General features: G+C 34.0%; 1 protein-coding gene and 1 pseudogene across 3 annotated transcripts; both read right to left on the reverse strand.

Annotated features, from left to right (window-relative positions):
* Positions 1-426: 426 nt before the first annotated feature.
* Positions 427-4560, reverse strand: LOC110877645. 3 transcript variants are annotated; one of them, XM_035977414.1, is made up of 7 exons: positions 4368-4560; positions 3262-3700; positions 2637-3180; positions 1676-1776; positions 1453-1542; positions 1176-1303; positions 427-711 (listed from the first exon to the last, which is right to left on the reverse strand). In XM_035977414.1, the coding sequence occupies exons 2-7, from the start codon at positions 3694-3696 to the stop codon at positions 579-581; spliced, it is 1431 nt and encodes a 476-aa protein (XP_035833307.1). In that variant the 5' UTR covers positions 3697-3700; positions 4368-4560; the 3' UTR covers positions 427-578. The 3 variants fall into 3 exon arrangements, with proteins under 3 accessions (XP_035833307.1, XP_021981499.1, XP_021981498.1); XM_022125807.2 differs by having other exon boundaries at positions 3262-3709; XM_022125806.2 differs by having other exon boundaries at positions 3262-3770.
* A 6948-nt stretch (positions 4561-11508) lies between these two features.
* On the reverse strand, positions 11509-19210 carry LOC110877644 (annotated as a pseudogene).
* Positions 19211-20867: the final 1657 nt, after the last annotated feature.

Genomic DNA, 20867 nt, shown 5'->3' on the forward strand with positions numbered 1-20867 from the left:
TTATTTGAAGGCCTTGATGAAGAAAAAGTTAAATCTTCTCCTTTTGAACTCGTTGAGATGGGTATTTTTTTGTAGCTTCAAATTTATCAAGGTGTTATGACTAATAAGATCCGTTTTTTATGCGATCAGACTTTATTTTCATACCCATCTCAACGAATTCAAAAGGAAACGATTCAACTTTTTCTTCATCAAGGCCTTCAAATAAAGTGATGTTAAACCAATCAAGTTCGATCGTAACCGTATCGTAAACATAACAATGTCATTCTTGACCCTCACTTACGGAACCAGGGCAAGCCTCCTATCACATCTTCAGTACATGATCACTAAACAAGCATGTCCGATATTAGAAGCACGAGACCTACCTAACACTTATCCACAATCTATATACACCAATTTTTGAAGAAATCTCCAACAATTCAACGCATGTTGATCTTCCTAAGATGGTAATTAATACTATAAAAGTGGGATTACTAACACGTAACGGTCACTATGTATTACGTCCGGTTATGAACAAAGAAAACATAGTTTACAAATAAGCTAATGAAGTGGGTATTAAACCAGTATTGTTCTACCTACTGTCAGTAAACAGTTCTTTCTTGTACTGCCTTGTAGCACTGGAGGCTGCACAATGGCAGCTTGGACCGCGAATCTCTGTACTTGAACGGTTTTGAACAAGATGGGCCAACACATTTCTCACGTGGAGGCGGGTAACTGCCAAAATCCATGTGAAAATTAGGGCAACATATATGAAATTTGTTACTTAATTTGATATAGGAGGTAATTATGAAGAAAAAAAGACACTAAATATTAACCAATTTTATAAATTGCTCTATTCTCGAGCCGGGGGTCTCATTGGAAGCAGTCTCTCTATTCCTACGGAGTAGAGGTAAGGCTGTCTGTCTACATCTTACCCTCCTCAGACCCTACCTTAGATGTGCTATTGGTGGGATTTACCGAGTATGATGATGATGATAAATTGCTCTATTCACGTCATTCAATTTAAACAATTATTTAAAAAAAAAAATCATAATAATGGACTTTAATAGTTGGAAAGTACACTTTACTCAAAAGAATATTAAAACTTGGTTATTATTATGTTATGATTTTATACAAAAAGGTTTATATACGAAACTAAAAATGTTCTATTTTTTCTTATTGAGAAAAGATTGCAATACCTGCAAGGCCCAGATTCAAAAATGTTTGGCAAGCCGATATCATCCGAAAATGTAACAATTGTTCCAGTGGGACGAGTCACCCATCTAACTGTGTTCGATGCAAGTGTGGCAGCATTTAAATTCCTCTCCTACACCATTGAAAAGATTTTCAACAAAAAGAAAATATAAATACATTATAAATATTTTACTCCACCTTTTTGCGTTTAACTGCTTTATCAAGACGTATACATTAACAATAACATAGATACAAAAATAAGAGACGGTAACGGCAGACAACCTGGGCCAACTCCTCCTGCCTCTGCTTCATTTTATTTTCTCGCTTCTTTCTGCTAGAATCCTGACCCAATATTTTCCTAATAGCTTCAGCCTATAAAGAGTCAAAAGATTAAAAAAAAAAAAAAAGATGACGACATTAATAAAAACCAAAGAACAAATTATGATGAAATTAATATAAACTAAAGAACAATTTATGATGAAATTAACATAAACTGATAACAGACCTCAGACTCTCGTGCTGCCTTTGCAGCCTGGTTTTTTCGCCGTTGAGCAGCCTCGGCCCTTTTAAGTTGATATTCTACTTCAGATAGTTTATCTTTTTGCTCTACAAAGTACAACCATAACGAAAACCATAAGAATTGTAAACAAAAATCATAAGTAGAGACAACCAGTGTAATTAGTGAAAGTTTAGAGACTAAATTTGTAACTTTCAGATACCGCAAGGATGATTTTTTGTAAATTACATGTGAAAAATATCATTATTTCTGTTTAACAAAGCATATTAGAAGATGTTATGCATTTTGATGAGTGACTTGCAAGTTACAGCCCAGTTGACGTGTCAGACCCGTTTCCAATTTTGTTTATTTTTTATTTTTTTATTTTTAGTTTGCTCATTTACTATATCTTAAAGAGAAAGGTCGGTGGACCTTTCTCTTTTCACCCTCAACTTTTGACACATTCACATATTAACCCTTAGCTTTTGACAACCTTTCTCTTTTAACCCTCAACTTTTGACAACATTCACTATTAAACCTCAAACTTTTGACATGAAACACTATTAACCCTCATTTTTACATAAGTTACACAATCACTTCTAACTTTTGGTGATTGGCAACTTTGACCTTGCAACCTATTCTAGTTAATAACTTGACACCTACTTTTGTTTAAATTACTTTTACGACCCTCTTCACTTCTAACTTTTGGTAACAGACAGCTTTGACCCTCCAACCTTTTCTACTTAATAACCTGACACGTCCTTTTGTTTAAATTACATTTACGTCTTTACACCGCAACATGCGACACCTTATCATACTTTTTTTTATCTATGTCTGACCACGTTAGTGTCTAAATTACTTTTACGACTTTACACCGCAACGTCCTAGACATACTATTTTTTTATCTATTTCTAATAACGTTAATGTCACGAACGTAACGTGTAATAAAGCATAAAGAACGTATGCTTACTTCTAGATGGTGCAGGAGGTAACCCATGTGGGAACTCAACAACACTAGCTGTAGTGCCAGAGATCTCTCTACCAGACTGAAGCGCTTGACGCCGTGTGGTGACCGTCATTTCTCTACCCGAATCTTCCCCAAAAGAATCAACAGATGCCTGTTCCTCACCTGTGTAATAATCAACATCTTCAGATTCTGCCCCGGTTTTCGGCTTTTTCTTACTCTCCATTTTCATAACACTTGAAATCTTTCGCTGCTTCCTGCTTCCACCTTCATCTACATCTTCAATTTTGGCAGATCTTGTTTTCATCTTTGCAAGGTAACGTAGCTCGGCATCATCATCATCATCTAATAAGCGTCTTTTAAGCACACGCTTACTCCTATGAACCGATGTTTCTGACTTTTTTGTGTATGTGCTTCCTTCGGTCATGGTGCATCTTGAAGGATCGCCTTTCCCAACACGAAAACCGGTTCTAGAGAAATCCTTCCATGGGATCCCTTGCAAGCCACTCCCTGTGTCTTGAGAATTGGAATAATCTTGATCCGGAATCTCCTGCTCAATATCCAAGAAGAATATATGATAAGCATACAATATTAACACAAGAATAAACACAAAAGCAGCTGTATAACTTACCTGAGAAATCAGTTTTTGCTTTAAGCGAATGCTAGTAGAGTGCGTTGGAGGCTTAGCATGTATAGTCCGTATCACGCCTCCAATTTTAAGTTTTACTTTCTTCACTACATTATCAACTCCCTTCGCATCTGAATCTACTTCCAATGACCCAGAATCATACTTTATGTCCCTATAATTCGATTCAGATACTTCACTAGTGTCCTTATTATCGCCGCTTTCTTGATTTTGAAGCTCCGAACTAACATTTGGCGTCATCTCAGCATCAGCAAGGTTCGTGTATGAAGCCCTTGAATTGCACTGGTTCAAATGAAGTATTTTCACGTTCACATTGTCAGTGTTTGAAGGTGGAGAAGACAACGATATGTTGTCGTTCTCTTGTTGGGTCTCGTTTCGAGGACGTCGGTCACTCCTCTTCTTCCTCGTGGCTTGGTTCATATCACTGCTGAAACTAAAACCACTTTCCATGGTAAAAGCAAAAGGCTTAACCGGACTCCAAGTGCAGGCACAGCCTAAAGTCGGAGAACATATATTATTTATGCAAAAAACGTATGAAAGAAATAAATAACCAAGCATAAGTAGCAAATGTAGAGACAAAAGCCAACATCCACACAGGCTACAAAATAGAACTAGAGTCATCGACACCCAGTGGCGGCTTTGATGGTGTGCGGGGAGGACCTCCGCACAAGGCCCGTGATTTCGAGGGGCACGCAATTTAAAAAAAAATCCGATATGTTTTAGCAACGATTAATAACAAATACAACAAATGCACACAAATTAAAATCAATGATACTGGTACCGAACCGACAAAATCATAACCGTGTTCGGTTTACACCAACTCGTTTTCGGTTTCGGTTTACCGTTTGTCTCGATGTAAATTCATAACACGATAATTTACAAGGATTTATTTCTCTTTGAAAAAATCTATTGGAAAGAATTAGATATTCAACCATATTGAGAATTGATAACAAACATCTATATAACATAATAACATCTGCATAGAACTTATAAAAACTGCACTTATAATTCATCAAAATTGAGAATATAAACACAATGATCACCAACCAGATCAATGATGAAACATAATAAGTATATCAAAGATTGATTACCTTGAAAAGAATTCAGGATGAGTTTAAGTGAAGCTGGAACGAAGAACAGAGAGAGATACGATTAGGGTTTGAACTGTGAAGCAGAGACAAATCAGGATGAGTAGGACCACCCGTCGTCTCTACCGCCATTAAAACCACCGCTTCCATTGATGACGCTTAATTCTACACCCTACGATACGATGGTATGAGAAGCAGGATTACTTGTGGATACTCGTTTATATCGATTCGGTTTGTTACAGTATCAAATAAAAAGGTAAATAATAGGGGATAGTGCATGGTCTTTTCAACCGCCGGAGGAGTGATCTCATTCCGGGAGCCGCTACCCGACCAAGCTAGCTCTGCGGTGACTTCCCCATGCCGAGTTCTTACCCTAGGCGACATATGCCACTCCCAAGACTCGAACCCGGTACCTCTGGGAAGAGGTGGGTGTCGGTGGCCAACTGGGCTACCCCAGTTGGTTATAAAAAAAAAGGTAAATAATAGGTTAATCTGATATTTGAAAACCGGTTTACTTCCATTCTTTGAAAACACTTTTCATGTTATTAGACCTATGTAACAAACGCGTTTAAGGATATAATATCTTCATACTAATTTTGATACAAGTCTATATTCACTGGATGTCCTAAATGGAGTTATATTTTTAGGCTTGCCAATGTTCCAGTGACATTATTAAGAAATATTCATTGAAATAATAGTTTATGTGACGAACTCGACTACAGGTCCTATCACTAGGTGACGAGGTTATTGAGGCATTCATATTATCCTCCGGAAGTAATAATAACACTTGAACATTTATCCCTAGATTTCGTTTAATACCGCCAAAATCGAAAGATTTCATTTATATTGAAAAGAGATAGATTCCTCTTGCCCAATGTTTTGACATGACAATAAATAAAAGTATAAGACAATTTTTATGTAACGTTGGTTTGTTTATAAGAGAATTGGTTTTTACACATGACCAACTGTTGCATCATCTACGGTAAAGAATTCACTATGGTTATATAATCTTTAAAAAACTTTATATTACTAACGACCTATGTTAATTAGTAACGAAACTTTATATATACGAATTTCCATTACCATATAATGGTTCATACAAATATACAACTAACTTGAATTTATCATAAAAACTGACCCATCTTAATTAATAATAGTGAAATACCATAATAGTCGTGTATTACAAAATTTGAATACTGAAAAACATGTAATAAACAAATTTATATATTATTAATATCAATGAAATGAAATTATGTATTACGTTACATATAACAATGTATAAATAATAATAATTTTTATCATTGTGTATCTTTTAAATATAACTTTTATTTAAAATAAATCTCTAAGACGTCAACTCTGTTTACAAAATTCATTATTTAAGCTGTGTTTTTTTCTCTTTATTGGTAAAAAGCCAATTTTATTGGTATGACATAAATTAGATTTTTTATTCTTACTAATAGTTGTTGTGCGAATTTAATTAATAAATAGTATTTGTAAAGTTATGATGTAAGTTAAAGGTTTATATATGATGAATAAATCTTTTCATTATTAAAGGTTAATTGACTATGTCAAAAATATGTATAAAATGAAATTAATATATTTCTTAGCTCTATTAATTGAAAACACATCATAAATCAATGTAGCTACAAATTTTAATATTATCTCATCTATAAAACTTCAAAACGTTAAGTTCTCTTCGTCTATCATTTTAAAACCGAGTTCAATAAAAGTTTTTTCTTGTTGCGAGGTTGTCCTCTGGTTAGTTACTCTTTTTTAGCTTTTATTTATATGTTAGAAAAACCCATATATTGATTTTATAGATAATCTCAGATATGGATAACCGTTTTTGTTTTTTTTTTTTTTCCTTTTGTAATTTAAACTATTTTATTTTAATAAGTACTAAAATCATAGTTTTAAATATTATAGAACACTTATTTATTTTTTAATCATATATTAGAAACATATATTAATTATTATATATTATTAATGACATCATAAATTAGAATTAGATATTAATTATTATATATTATAAATGAATTAAAGATGAAAATGCCATGTGGCATTAATTAGAAGGATCTTAGATGAGATAATGCCATGTGGCATTAAAAGTATTCTTTTATTAGTATTAGATACGATAACAGCATTCGATATAGCAATAGATACTCGTGTTGATGTTATTTGGTCTAGGGATGTGCATGGTTCGGTTTAATTTTGGGTTTTGAAAACCACTCGATTGCGGTTTTTTTGGTTTTAGCAACGGTTCAGTTCGATTTTGATTTTTTTTGTTTTAGCAACGATTCAGTTCGATTTCGCTTTTTATGGTTTTAGCAACAGTTCGGTTCGATTTTACGGTTTTTTCTGTTTTTAAACAAAATTACATAATGTATAATCCAAAATTTAAGAGTCTTACTTATGTCTGTTTAGATGGATGTTTGCATTTAAGTTATTATATTTAACCTTTTTAATTAATATCGTTTATTTAAACTTAACTTTCTAATCTATCTTTATGATTCTCTAAAAATTTTATTAGGAGTTTTTTATTATAGTTTAAAAATCATTTAATTTTTATATTAAATATTGCTATTTCATTTCTTGTAGGCAATAGATAATCATTTCAAAGATAAATAAACATGTTAATGTTAATAGATAAATCATTTTAAAATAAAGAGTGAATTACAAGTTTTGTCCTTTATGTTTATATCAAATTGCAGGTGGTATCCTTTGTATTTAAATTTGACGAGTTTTGTCCTTAACGTTTCAAAATCCTAAACGCTATGTCCTTTAACCCTAACCCAGTCATATTTTTTTGTTAAATATAGGGTTGTTCACGAGCCGAGCTTAGCTAGGGCAAAACTCGGGCTCGGCTCCATTATAAACGAGCTGGCTCGGCTCAGATTTGAAACCGAGCTGGAAATCTAAGCTCGGGCTCGGCTTGGTTTTAAAACGAGCTAGCTCGGCTCGGCTTGGTTTAGCTCGATTTTGAAAAGAAAAATTAATACATAGCTCTCAAAATTTAGTAATCTAAAATATTATTCAATAATTCAAAAGAACGTATCCAAAATAAGCTCAACATAATACATTGCAATCCGAAAATCAAGTTTAACAACACAAAATACGTTATTAATTTCAACAAAATACAATATAAGTTCATTAGCATGGTAATCAACCTTTAAATGTGGTATGGATATCAAATTACACTCTTAATCACATGTAAATAATAATCAGTATTTGTGATATATTATAATGTATATAAAAATAAAATATATCAAAAGTAAAATAATCCGAGTTAAACCGAGCCGAGCTGGTATGCGAGCCAAACCGAGCCAATCTAGCTCGTTACGAGCCGAGCCGAGCTAGACTCACTTTCTAACTGAGCCGAGCCGGCTCGGCTCACTTTCAAACCGAGCCACATCGAGCGAGCTTTTTCCGAGCTAAATCCGAGCGAGCTCCGAGCCGCGAGCTTTTTGGACAACCCTAATTAAATATGGTCATGTGCCTTCAATATGAAGGTATTCTTGTCATTTTACCTCTCCAGCGACTATTGAGTAAATAACTTATATCAATGGACTAAATGTATAACTTATATCAATGGACTAAATGTGTAGAAATATTAAAGAATAAGATATAAATAAAAAAAACCTAATTAAAAAAAATTCTCTCTCCCTCTCTGTTCTCTCTCTCTCTCTCTCTCAAACGCCTCTTCACTCTCTCTCGCCACCGGAGACGGCGGTGCGACGTCAACCAGATCTGGGATTTAGTCTCTGCATAAAAAGGTTAATCTTCTCGTCGATTGCTGGTTGGGAACTACTTCACCAGAGAACACTGCAAAACAGAAAGCTGTTAGACTCACCACGGGGAGAATGGGGGTTCTCTCCGTGACCACCCTCCGGCGTGAGAATAAGTATAGTGATCTCAAAGGAAAAGATGAAGTAATAAGAGTGAAAGTATGTGAGAATGACCTGTGAGATCATACCTGAAGTCTCTTATTTACAATCGGATTTTGGCGCCAAAATGTGTAACGGAGATAGTAACGGAGAACGCTTTTTCGTCGACAATTATCTCTCTTTCCGTCAATTAGTTAACTCCACATCCATGCACGTGGATCATGGGTTTGATCGACGGTTGGGGAGATGCCGTGGAAAGTGGCTTCGTGCAGATATTTCTTCAAGTCATTGCCATCATCATGATTTAGATGAGCGTCTAGGATTGTGCCACGTCACATTCGGTTGCAACCGAGTGAAGCCATGCACGATGAGCATTTAAGACCTTCTAGAAAATCTACAGCTGTAAACCGTTTTGCCTTTGCCACGTGTCCATTCTGTTATAACAGAAAAGATTTCTTTATTCAAGTCTTGATTTCAGGCGCGCGGGCATGTTTAGGACTTCATCTTCAAGCTTAATTTTTCCCTTCCCTTCAACCATTAATTAATAAATGAAACGTTTCTTGCTAGATGTGCCCGTGTCTTGTAATTCGGCTTTGTCGATGAGATTTTGGAAAAAAATTATGTTATTATCGGTTGAAGCTAACTCATCGTCACTGCTATCGAGTGGGAAAAACAGTGGTATTTCTTCCACCATTTTAAATAAAATAGTGGTAGAGATTTAGTTTTGGAGAAATAAGGAAATGGTTTGGTGATAATATGTTTAAAATGGGTTGGGTTTATATAGTTTAAATATATAAAAAAAAAACCTTTTTTAATTGTAAACGGCTATATAGCCATTAATCCCATACAATTCAAACGATCAAAAGGCAATGGTCATATAAGCATGCGGGGACTACTCACCGAATTCCACTCACCCTGTGCGGCAAAGAACACCGCCCTATTTGCCGCATGTGCCCCGTTCACCCTAATGGATGGACATCATGTTGTTACGTGTTAGACTTTTTCGCTGCAACATTTTTACTGACACTTGCAACATGTGTTACATTTTTTCAGCTGTTCACATTTTTTGTAACTCATCTGTAACACCTTTTATTGTGTTTTGACAACAATTTTTTAGATTATATGAAGTGTATGAATTTTAGAACTTGTAATTTACGAAGTTTTTATTTTGTAACCCGCGTAAAAATGTCACATTTTTATAGCGAGATTCTTAAGTAACAATACAGTTTTGTTATCTAGACAAAAGAGTTGAAGACAAAAGACTACTTCAACATGGTGCTAAATATGCTATAAGCCAAGAGATTGGCATCCAATTTAACCATGTGACGTTTGATGGCTTACGTGCATAGGTACTTTGAGTTCATATTATAACTTTGTGAAGTCGATGTATCAAAAGAGATGTATCCATATGTTTTTATATTACGATAAAGACAAAGTTAAGTACAAACTCGACAACTACATTGCTATTGCTAACATGTAAGGAAACAAAGATTCACTAACTTGAATAGTATACCTACTCTTTTGAAATTGATAGTGAAAACTGAAAACAAGAAAGATAGAGTTAAATTTCATTTTAGTCCCTGTGGTTTCGGCCATTTTGTAAGTTTAGTCCAAAGATTTCATTTTTCGCTTGTAGGTCCAAAAACGTTTCAGCATTGCCATTTTAGTCCACTGTGTTAACTTCATCCACTATTCCTGTTAACGAGAAGAGCGATTCGATTATTTTATTTGTAATTCTGTTAACTAGAAGGGTCATTCGGTATTTGACCGAATGACCCTTCTAGTTAACAGAAATAATGGATCAAGTTAACTTAGTGGAGTAAAATGGCAACGGTAAAACTTTTTTGGACCCATAGGAGAAATGTGAAACATTTAGACTAAACTGGTAAAATGGCTCAAACCACACGAACTAAAATGACATTTAACTCAGAAACATATTTCATACCCTTTTTTAATCATCAACTTACCGGTTGCAAGGATAAATGTCAAGAGATGTTTTTTTCTACAAAGAAGAATGTGAAAACGGAATTACCTTACGGATATATACATAAACAATTCTTGCATATGTTGCAAGAAAAAGTTCATTACAAATGTTTAGATCAAAGATGTATGGAATCATTTCCAACAAATGAAAATTCACTAAAAACTATAGAATGTTATGGGTTTTTTTTTCATTTCTAGTGACACTGTATTTTTATTATTTATTTCTAATAACAATGTATTTTTACTATGTACTTCTTAGAGACTTTGCAATTTGTTATGTGACCAGACCAGACCTAAGCTGACCGATAATTCTAACGTCAAGTTGATAGGTATCCAACGTCGACAAAACTACCACCGGTTGTAAACATAATCAATACAGAAAAGAAAACCACCAATTCTGAGTTTTATCGACCACTATTAATTATATTTATAACACTATATAATATATTTCAACGTTTTGTTTAGTTTGGTATCAAATAAATTTTACGAAACTTAAAATAAAATTAACTAATATTATTTATCATTTATACATTTACAAAGTTTTAAATAAATGGTTAAATTTATTGAGACTTCGCTAAAAAATTTCGCAACAATAGAATAATCTATTTTTATCATGAAAACCAAACTTTGTATTAATATATTAAATATTTTTATTTTCACTATACAAAATTACATTTACTCAACCCATGTAACACATGAGGTTTTTTAAGATATAACTTTTGATTATTTGATATATAAAATTAGATTTATTCAATTCGTACAATACACAGAGTTATTATTTAAGGATATATATTTTTTATTATTTAGTACAGAAAATTACATTTATTCAAACCGTGTAATGCACATATTTTTAAAGATGTTTTTTTATTGTTTGGTATATAAAATTAAATTTATTCAACCCGTGTAATAAATGAGGTTTTTAAAGATGTATTATTTTATTATTTGGTAAACAATATTACATTTATTCAACCCGTGTTATACACGTGGTTTTAAAGATATAACTTTTTTATTTGGTATATAAAATTACATTTATTCAACCCGTACAATATGGTTTTATAGATATAACTTTTTATTATTTAATATTTAAAATTATATTTATTTAACCCGTACAATAAATGAGGTTTTTAAAGATATATTGTTTTATTAGTATATAAAATTTATTTATTCAACCCCGTGTAATACACGGGGTTATAACCTAGTTAATTATATTTATAACACTATATAATAGTTTAAAAATTAACAAAGAGTTCTTTACATGCAAACCAACACCTTTTAAATAAATAAAAAAATGACTCAAACTTGTTTACTCAACACACTACAAACAACATCTGTACCTTTCTATCCACCAAAAACATTTTCAAACATGACTATCCACATGCTTATTTTCACTTTCACAAAAGAATACAACAATATCTCAGGATCCAAAACAAGTTTATAACCTTGTTTAAGTTACCTGTATGTGCCTGCATTCAACGTTTGTTGAATCCAAAGCATTATACACACAACACCACTTCCGCGCGGTGTGTTTTTCATCTACTTGTGCGCGTCGATGTGCGGGTAGAGTCCCAAAACATGCTCGGGCATGAAATCGTGCCGCGTCAAGATACCAACTATTGGCGGCCTCTGCAAGATCACAACTTATTATCATCCATCAGTGTTTACTGTTTGAAAGAAAATATGCAAGTAAGAACAGAGGTCCAAAAACCCGTGTTGTATGACAATTTCGATCCATTTACTTATTAAGGGTACAGCAAAAATTATCTTAAAGGGAAAATGGTCAAACGGGTTGAAAATCAGCTAAAGTGGGTTTTTATGAAGCAAAAAACCACCTATTTTTTAATTCAAAAAACTAGTTTATGATAAAATAAGAAAATATTTATACGCTAACTACTTTAAAAAATATAAAATAAGCAAAAAGTAGCCATTTGTAACCCAGTCGGCGTGATCCGTCCATCATGCCACCACTAAATTCATGTGGTGTATATAAACCGACCCGCTCGTGAACCACTTGCGGTTCTCAAGCTAAAATTGAAGCTCATTTAATAAACGACAAGCTCAAGCCCGAGCTTCACATACCGCGCTTGACTAGACTTGTGAGCCTAAACGAGCCAGTTATTTTTATATAGATATAATGATTTATAGTTTGTTTGAAAAATATATAGTTGCATATAAATATTAATATACATAAAACTATTATGAAAATATCTAAAAATTATATATTCTATTATATGAATAAATCTATAATTAGAAATATATATACACACACATATATATATCAATAATATAATTAAATATCTAATAAAAAATAAACGAGCTTAGCTCAAGCTTGAAAAAATACTGAGTCGGGCTTGAGCTTTAGACAGAGCTCGAAACTAGCAAAGCCGGCTCGTTTACATCCCTACGGTAATCAAGACCAATGTGACACATAAATTAATAGAGGAGAAAGAAAAGAAAGCTCACCCCTGGAGTTTTTGGCACCACACACAGGTGTCGAAGACCAAGCTCCCTAAAAGCCACTGCAGCCTTAGCAAGAGACATGGTCTCCACCACTGTATACGGTGATGTGTTGGTAATAGGATGAAGATCAACAAACATCTCCATCTCCTCCATCTCAATCTCGAGATCTTCAAGCTTCAACCCTTTTCCGGATCCTGCCTTTGCAAAATCAAACGCATGGTACCATTTCAACGTCTCACCTCCACTCAAACGCCTATGTTTCGTGAACATCTTCCCTTTAAGCAAAACAAGCAAATGAGACCTCAAAACAAGCCCACATAACTCCGGGGCGTCGGTAATAGGTGGCTCGTCAATAACCGGAAATGCATTATGTGATGTCATCCTTAAAGAATGTACTATGTTACCAACTTTTTCGACAGCTGAGAAAGTAATCAAAGGCCCGGAAACAACGTCACCCGCAACCAAATGCCTCATGTATGGTTCAGCATGGGCTTCTAGAAAAGGTAACCCTTTCATTATCACAATCTGGTCATACACTCCTTTGTTGAAATAATCAGCGACGGTTTTCGAAATAAGGAGGACGAGCATCATTAACGGAAGCATTAGTAGATTGTCAGTGAGCTCGAGAAGTATAACGCATAGAGAAACCGTCATTCTCATGGTGCCACCAAGAAACGAGGCTGCTCCAAGTAAGGCAAAGAGACCGCAATCAAGATTAGCGATGGGACTTAGAAGTCTACCTGCAAGACGCCCGTATGACGCACCGGCTAAAATTACGGGAATAAAGAGTCCTGACGGAATCGCGATTCCATATGTTATGATACCGAGGAAGTACATGGCGAAGAAGAAGAAAACGAGACAAGTTATGCGAAACTCGTTTGTATTTAGGGGGCTGAATAAGCTTCGGATGGCGTCATCATTGGTGGTGAGTAAAAGGGAAGCCAGATCGTTATAGTGACCGTCGGGGCACTGAAAGCTTTTGTAGCTTCCGGAACGGCCTTTTGTGGGGCATACGTCCTTTAGATGATCAGGACATGGAATGCATTTAACAAACCAGGGTACGCCAAACGCACAACAAGAAGTTATGATCGAAATGATGATCACCAGAAGCACCCTGAAAGCCGGACCTTTCCTGCAATTTATTTCAAGAATCAGTAAAGGCAGCTTGCAAGTCATGTCACAGAGAGCAACATGAATTTATATATGCTTTGCATGAATGTTTTGATGTGCCTACGGGGGTAAACGGGCCAAGCCTGAGCTCGTCTAAGCTCGAGCTCGGCTTGTTTCAAGTATATATAAAGCTCCAGCTCAACTTGTTAATTTTTCAAACTCAAGCTTTGGCGGTTTATTATTTATTAAGTATTTAAATATTTTATTTATGTATATATAATTATTCTTATAGGGGATGGTTCAAATGAAAACCACTTTTATTGTGAAAACTCGAAAACTAACTAAAAAAACCTAAAAAACATACAATTTTTTTTTTTTTTTTTTACAATTTTTTTTAGAAAAATCGCTACTTTTTATATATGGAAAAAAAATTTCAAAAAAAAAAAAAAAAAAAAAAATTTTTTGGTTGTACTGCACATGTGCACTAATACGGAAAGCCTAAACCACTTAACCCACCCCCCACCGACACCCCCCAAAAACCTAAACCCCCCACCCCCCCCCCAAAACCTAAATTCACCCTCCCACCAAAAGCCTAACCCCACCCCCCCCCCCCAAAAAAAAAAAAAAAAAAAAAACCTAAACCCCCCCACCCCCACCCTCCCGAAAACCTAAAACTAAACCCTAAACATAAACCCGAAAAAAACCTAACCCCCCACCCCCACCCCCCAAAAACCTAAACCCCCCTCCCCCCACACCCAAAAACCTAATCCTAATCCTAAACCTCCAAAAAAACTAACCCTAAAAGCTAAACTAGAATCAAAAAACTAATTTTAAGCATGTAATGCACATTGTAGTACATGTTATATTGCACATGTGCACTACTATAATAATAGTATTGAAAACAAGACGACACCATAAATCTTTTTTATGTCATAAAAAATATGCTCGAATATACTTGAATGAAAGATAAGAAAATTTGTGATCTTATGGTGCCATTTTTGTTTTAAAATGATAACGTATGGAGAAATGGGAAATGTTTGAAAAGTTATATATTTTTTGTTCCAATTTTACCCCTCCTTCATTAAAAGTCTTCCCTCCCTCCTTTTTAGTGGGTTTTAGTTAGTTTTCTAGTTTTCACAATAACTAGTGGTTTTCATTTGAACCTTCCCCTATTCTTATATGTATTTATAGTTATAAAATTTTATCTATAATATTTGTTATGTAACTATACTCACTGAATAAAATAACAAATAGTAGGGTTAGGGTAAAATAAAAAACCCCTTGAGTTGTGAGAACCATGAGAACAAGGCTAAAAAAGTTTTTTTCAAAAAAAAAATCCCAAAATTAAAAAAAAAAAAAAAAAAAAAAAAACTTTTTCAGAAAAAAAAATCGTATGCATAAATTTATATTAGCTTAAAACACATTTAAATGTGTTATAAACGCTGACGTCAGGTGCTGTTGTACATGGTTTTTACGTTAGTGTAAATGACGAATAAATGCCAGCTCGACAATTTTGTTTTTCACAGATGTGTTAGTTACATGTTGAAATGTTCATCTACGTTTGTGCAAAAAACGGTGGAAAAACTCGCCAGGAAGTAGGATTTCCACTGGAGTTCTCAAGTTCTCACAATTCAGAGAAGTTCCTTATTGAACCGGATCCATAAATAGTATATCTGTATAAATAATAGGCTTGTTTAGGCTCGCAAGCCAAGTCAAGCTTGGGCCCAGGCTCAAGCTTTAAATGACCTCCAATTTAGGCTCAAAACCGGGATCGAGCTCGTTTATGTTGGGATTGTTTCGAGAGTTGAGCGAGCAGTTCTCGAGTAGCCCACAAGCGGCTCAGCTTTCGGAAACTGTTTGTCGGATATTGAATCTAGGGTGTTTGATGAACGTACGTTATATCAAGCAAGATGAAAAGGGCTTACTCATTGATGATGCTATACGTGCGCAAGACCTTATCAACAAGATAATTGTAGATGCTTCCAAAGATTCCACCAATAACTCCAAGTAGTATAATGGCAAGGAGATCTATTGTGTTATAAGAAGGCACTGAATTATTTATATCGAACATAATGAGACCTCCTTCCCCAAATAATCCACACTTTTCGTTTTTACAATATTCAATTAGGGACTTCAATACAACAGCCACCACAGCAGTTGTGAAAAATGTTCTCCATAGAAGAGCACTCCGCCACCTGTACAATGGTGTGTATAAGGTTTAGATGCTGCAGAAGCAAATAGTGGGAAAACTACATAGAAAACTAACCATGTTTGGTCAATTTCTCCTTTGCATAACAGCTTTATCCGAAAAAGAATTTAATTTTATAAAAAAAAAAAAAAAAGGTTAAAGTAATTTCTAAGATAAATCGGTTTCCTTGTGCCACATCAGGCACCATATCAATGTCACTACAGGAAAATCAAACTTGGTCAAAGTTAATGACAAGTCAGAAAAAAGTCAAACATATACATGTGCCTTCGAAAGCTAATATATGTAGCTTGTTAATCTGCAGATATTTTTAAATTGTTTATTTTTATTTCTACAAGACTAACATTATAATTAAAGAAAATGAAAAGTAAAGCAAAAATATTTGATTGGTTGGTAGTCATTTTCTCGGTTTTCTAATGAACCTAACATAACACACAGACACACACACACATATATATAGGAGAGGGAGAGAGAGAGAGACCATGAGGCTGCTTCTTCAAGAGCAAAGAGTACCCCACCAACCGGGGCACGAAAGGCAGCAGCAACACCAGCAGCAGCACCACATGTGATCAAATCCCTACGGTCCCTATCGTTTTTAAAGTATCTAAGCCATTTCCATGTCAAATGGTACTTTCGAGAGCCCCCCTGTCCAAGTAAGTTAGCTATGCAAGCCCCCGTGTGAACCATTGGTCCTTCCTTTCCCACAACAAATCCAGCAGCAACTCCAAATATAGATCCAAAAATCTGATCATACACACCAATATCAAAACAAGATAAAGACGAGACAGAGAGTACACATGATTATGCATATGGTACAGACCTTTACAAATAGAGTGCTTGGAGCTAGAATAGAATGAGCATCTACACCATTAAGATAGGCCTTAACCTCAGGTATACCGGAACCGGCTGCTGACGGCTGCAGCACACGTTGCAAGAACCACATTACAACCAGCCAATGCAACAAATGCCAGATAATACCTGCATTTTCGATAACAAAGATTCTCCGTCACTTCAAGCCGTATGCGGTTTAAATAGAACATATTTGGGCGTACCTTTCTTTAAGCATAAGATTGCCGGTTAGAAGAAGCTTAAAACCGGCAATGTTCTCCACTGCAAGGTTATTGAAAAAACCGACAAGTCCTGTAGCTAATCCTATAAGAAGTACTAGTGCCCACTTTAAGAAAACGTATTGAAATATCTGCACCTTGTTCCTGGACCTCCAATCCTGCTTAAAAAGATCGTTTTCTACGATCCTGCCGAGAATTTAAAAAAAAAATAATTAATAAACAATGAAATAAAATATTAAAAGTAGTAACAAAACGACTATTATGTAGCAACATAAGTTCCAAAGCATCACTATTACAAAGTGCGTCTTCCATATTAGGAACCTGTAACTGCCATTCGCTTTCTGTAAAATCACATCGCATTTATGAAGTACTGTTTAACCTTTCCATTTTTTTTTTTTTGTAACAAAATAATTTAGATCATAACGTTCATCAAAGCTGCAAGTATATGACATAGCGTGCACGGAAACTATTGAATTGTTCTTGTAAGATCATAGGCTTTGGTATCTGTATTTACAATTATGTTCATTTAACTCAAAAAAAAAAAAAAAAACAATAATAATAATAATAAATTATAATAATAATAAATAGAAATATATTAAGGTCAACCCAATGAACATGTTAATGATATACCTTGTTCAAATCATTCACTTTTAGTTTCTGAAATCAAATGTCATAAAAACAATCAATGATGAGAGAAAAGTTAAAACCCCAAAAAGAACCTGTACTTTGTCGTCACTTTATATTAAATTTAATACCACTTGATGAGGCAGTAGTGTAGTACTATATTCACTCACTTATTTAATCACCTATTAAATTAATCCACTGACCATAAAGGATGAACTATAAACAGAAATCAATTAAAAAGAATGAACTAGATAGAACATCAGTTGAATTCAGAGAGATAATAATGAAGGATTACTCGTAATCAAGCGATTCGATCGGGCAAACATTCGCACCAACAATAGCGATTTGCGACGTCGTATTGATCCTACTCTTCAAAAGCAGTGGTTCTCGTATCATATCGCTTTCCTCAAAAATCGATGCGTTTCTCTCCATTTTCTCTCCTCCTTCACTTTCAATATCGACATTGTTCTCCATCAATCTCTATATTCACGCACTAAATCTCGAAATCTGCACGATTCAACCAGAATCTTCTGTTAACTCCGCTTCATATCGAACAAATATCAATCAAACTTACATAATACAATAAATATTAGCACGATATAACCAGCATCTTCGGTTTAATCCACTTTAAATCGAACAAAAATCAAGCAAACTTACTTAATACACTACAATATTAGCACGATTCAACCAGAATCTTCGGTTAATTTCACATAAAATCAAATGAAGATTAAGCAAGCTTACATGATACACTACAATATTAGCACGATTCATCGAGAATCTTTGGTTAATTTCACTTCAAATCAAATGAAAATTAAGCAAGCTTACATAATACACTACATCATAAGCACAATTCAATCAGAATCTTCGGTTAAATCCACTTCAAATCGAACAAAAATCAAGCAAACATATATAATACACTCTGTTAACACGATTCAACCAGAATCTTCGGTTAAATCCGCTTCGAATCGAACGAAAATTAAGCAAAATTACGCAATACACTACATTAGAAGAACGAATCAACCAGAATCTTCGGTTAAATCCGCTTCAAATCAAACAAAAGTCAAGCAAACTTACATAATACACTCTACTATAAGCACGATTCAGCCAGAATCTTCAGTCAAAACCGCTTCAAATCTGACAAAATCAATCAACTTATATAATACAATCACGATTCAACCAGAATCTTCGGTTCAATCCACTTCAAATCGAATAAAAATCAATCAAACTTACACTTACAAGCACTAATACACAATTCCACCAAATTCTTCAGTTAAATCCACTTAAAATCGAACAAAATGAAGAAAAACTTACATAATTGACAGTATTACACAGAATCTTCAAAGTTTATCAACAATGCATCTCCTCTGCATGTGAAGAAAAAGCTGCGATTCGCAAATGCTTTTGAGGATTAACTACGAAGCAAACAAAAAGAAATTATAATTATAAAATAGATAATAAGAAGATAGATAGATAGATATATGGATATTCACGAATCTTATTATATGAGATTACAAAAGGCGTGATTGAAGAAGCGATGATCTATGTTTTATATTTAAATTTTCATTAAATAATTCAACATGTGATAGTGGTGACAAAATTTGAATGATTGTATTTGTAGTAGTAGGGTGGAAGAATGGGCACCGGGGTAGGATGAGAAATTAAGTGGGACCGGTGGGTATCATAGGTCCAACAAGGATTTTTCTAGCAGCCATGTATGAATTTTCGGCTTACATTTGGTCAGGATTAGGGCTATAATCGAGTCGAACCGAATCGAACAAAGACGAACAAGGCCATGTTTGTGTTCGTTCGTTAAGGATATTAACATGTTCGTGAATTGTTCACGAACATGTACAGAATACAAGTTTATGTTCGTGTTCGTTCGTTAAGGAAATTCAGTAGTTGTTCGTGAACACAAACAAACGCGAACGAAGTAAAATGAACGTAAACGAACAATTAACTTGAAAATAAGAAGAAAATAAAAAACAATGGACATTATAGTCTACTACAATCACCAAATGATGAATCAAATTTAACTAACTTAAATATAATCATTCAGAGTTTAACTAACTTAGACATAATTATCGCAAAAAAAAAAATGTTTTAAATGTCCAAATTTTAGCTAAGTTAGAAAAAATAGAGTTTCAGTTTTTAACATGTTTAGATAAAAGGTTTATTACTTATTTATTTTTAATATGATCAAACGAACACGAACAAAGATAAACGGACGAAAATGAACCAACATAACCGAACGTTCACAAACGCAGTCGAACGAACGAGTAGGCCTGTAAACGAACCGAACGAACATAAACATAGGCATGTTCATGTTCGTTCATTTAACTTTAACCGAACACGAACATATAATCGAACACATTTTTTTGTTCATGTTCGTTCATTAAGAAATCGGGCATGTTCGTTCGTTTAAAATCTAAACGAACAGTTCACGAACATTAACGAACATAAACAAAAAAAATAATTTAACTGCACATATTTGAATAAACGGAAACAAACATAAATTAACATGATTGAACAAACAAGTCTAATATATTACAATTCATCCGAAAACACATCTAAATTAGAGTTCATAAATATACTAATTAGTCATATTAATATAAGTAGTTAGAAAATCTAATATTTATATAAATCTAACTATTTATGTATTTACTAAAATTTAAACGAACGTTCATGAACATAAACGAACGTTCATGAACATGAATGAACGAACACAAGGTGTGTTCATATTCGTTCGTTTAACTAAACGAACTTCCCGCCGAACAAGTTCATGAACAGTTCATTAACTTTTGGTTCGTTTACAGGCCTACGAACGAGACATTTGTTCGTGTTTGTTCTCTAAGCTAACCAAACAAAATTTTTTGTTCGTGTTCATTCGTTACATAAATGAACGAACGATTCACGAACTATTCGTTGAACGTTTGGTTCGTTTACAACCCTAGTAATGATATCTTGCTTCTTCTGAAGTAATCATGATCATAAAATTATAATGAGCTCCTCAATAATCATTTAAAAAGAATAATTGAAGTGTTTAATCGAATTGATACTTATTTTTTTTTCAACTTTGTTATTAAAATGCAACATGTATAGATTGATATTTTCTAAGTAAGTTTTATAAACTTGAGATCAACGTTGAAAGATCTTAAGGGTTGATTGAAAGAGC

This window comes from Helianthus annuus, chromosome 9 (assembly GCF_002127325.2).
Source record: "Helianthus annuus cultivar XRQ/B chromosome 9, HanXRQr2.0-SUNRISE, whole genome shotgun sequence".
Taxonomy (NCBI): domain Eukaryota; kingdom Viridiplantae; phylum Streptophyta; class Magnoliopsida; order Asterales; family Asteraceae; genus Helianthus; species Helianthus annuus.

Coding starts and splice junctions, on each gene's coding strand:
- LOC110877645 (XM_022125806.2), bottom strand. CDS start 3,726: ATGGAAAGTGGTTTTAGTTTCAGCAGTGATATGAACCAAGCCACGAGG. Junction 3,181..3,261: donor AGCAAAAACTGATTTCTCAG/GTAAGTTATACA, acceptor GATATTGAGCAG/GAGATTCCGGATCAAGATTA. Junction 1,543..1,675: donor AGGCAGCACGAGAGTCTGAG/GTCTGTTATCAG, acceptor GACTCTTTATAG/GCTGAAGCTATTAGGAAAAT.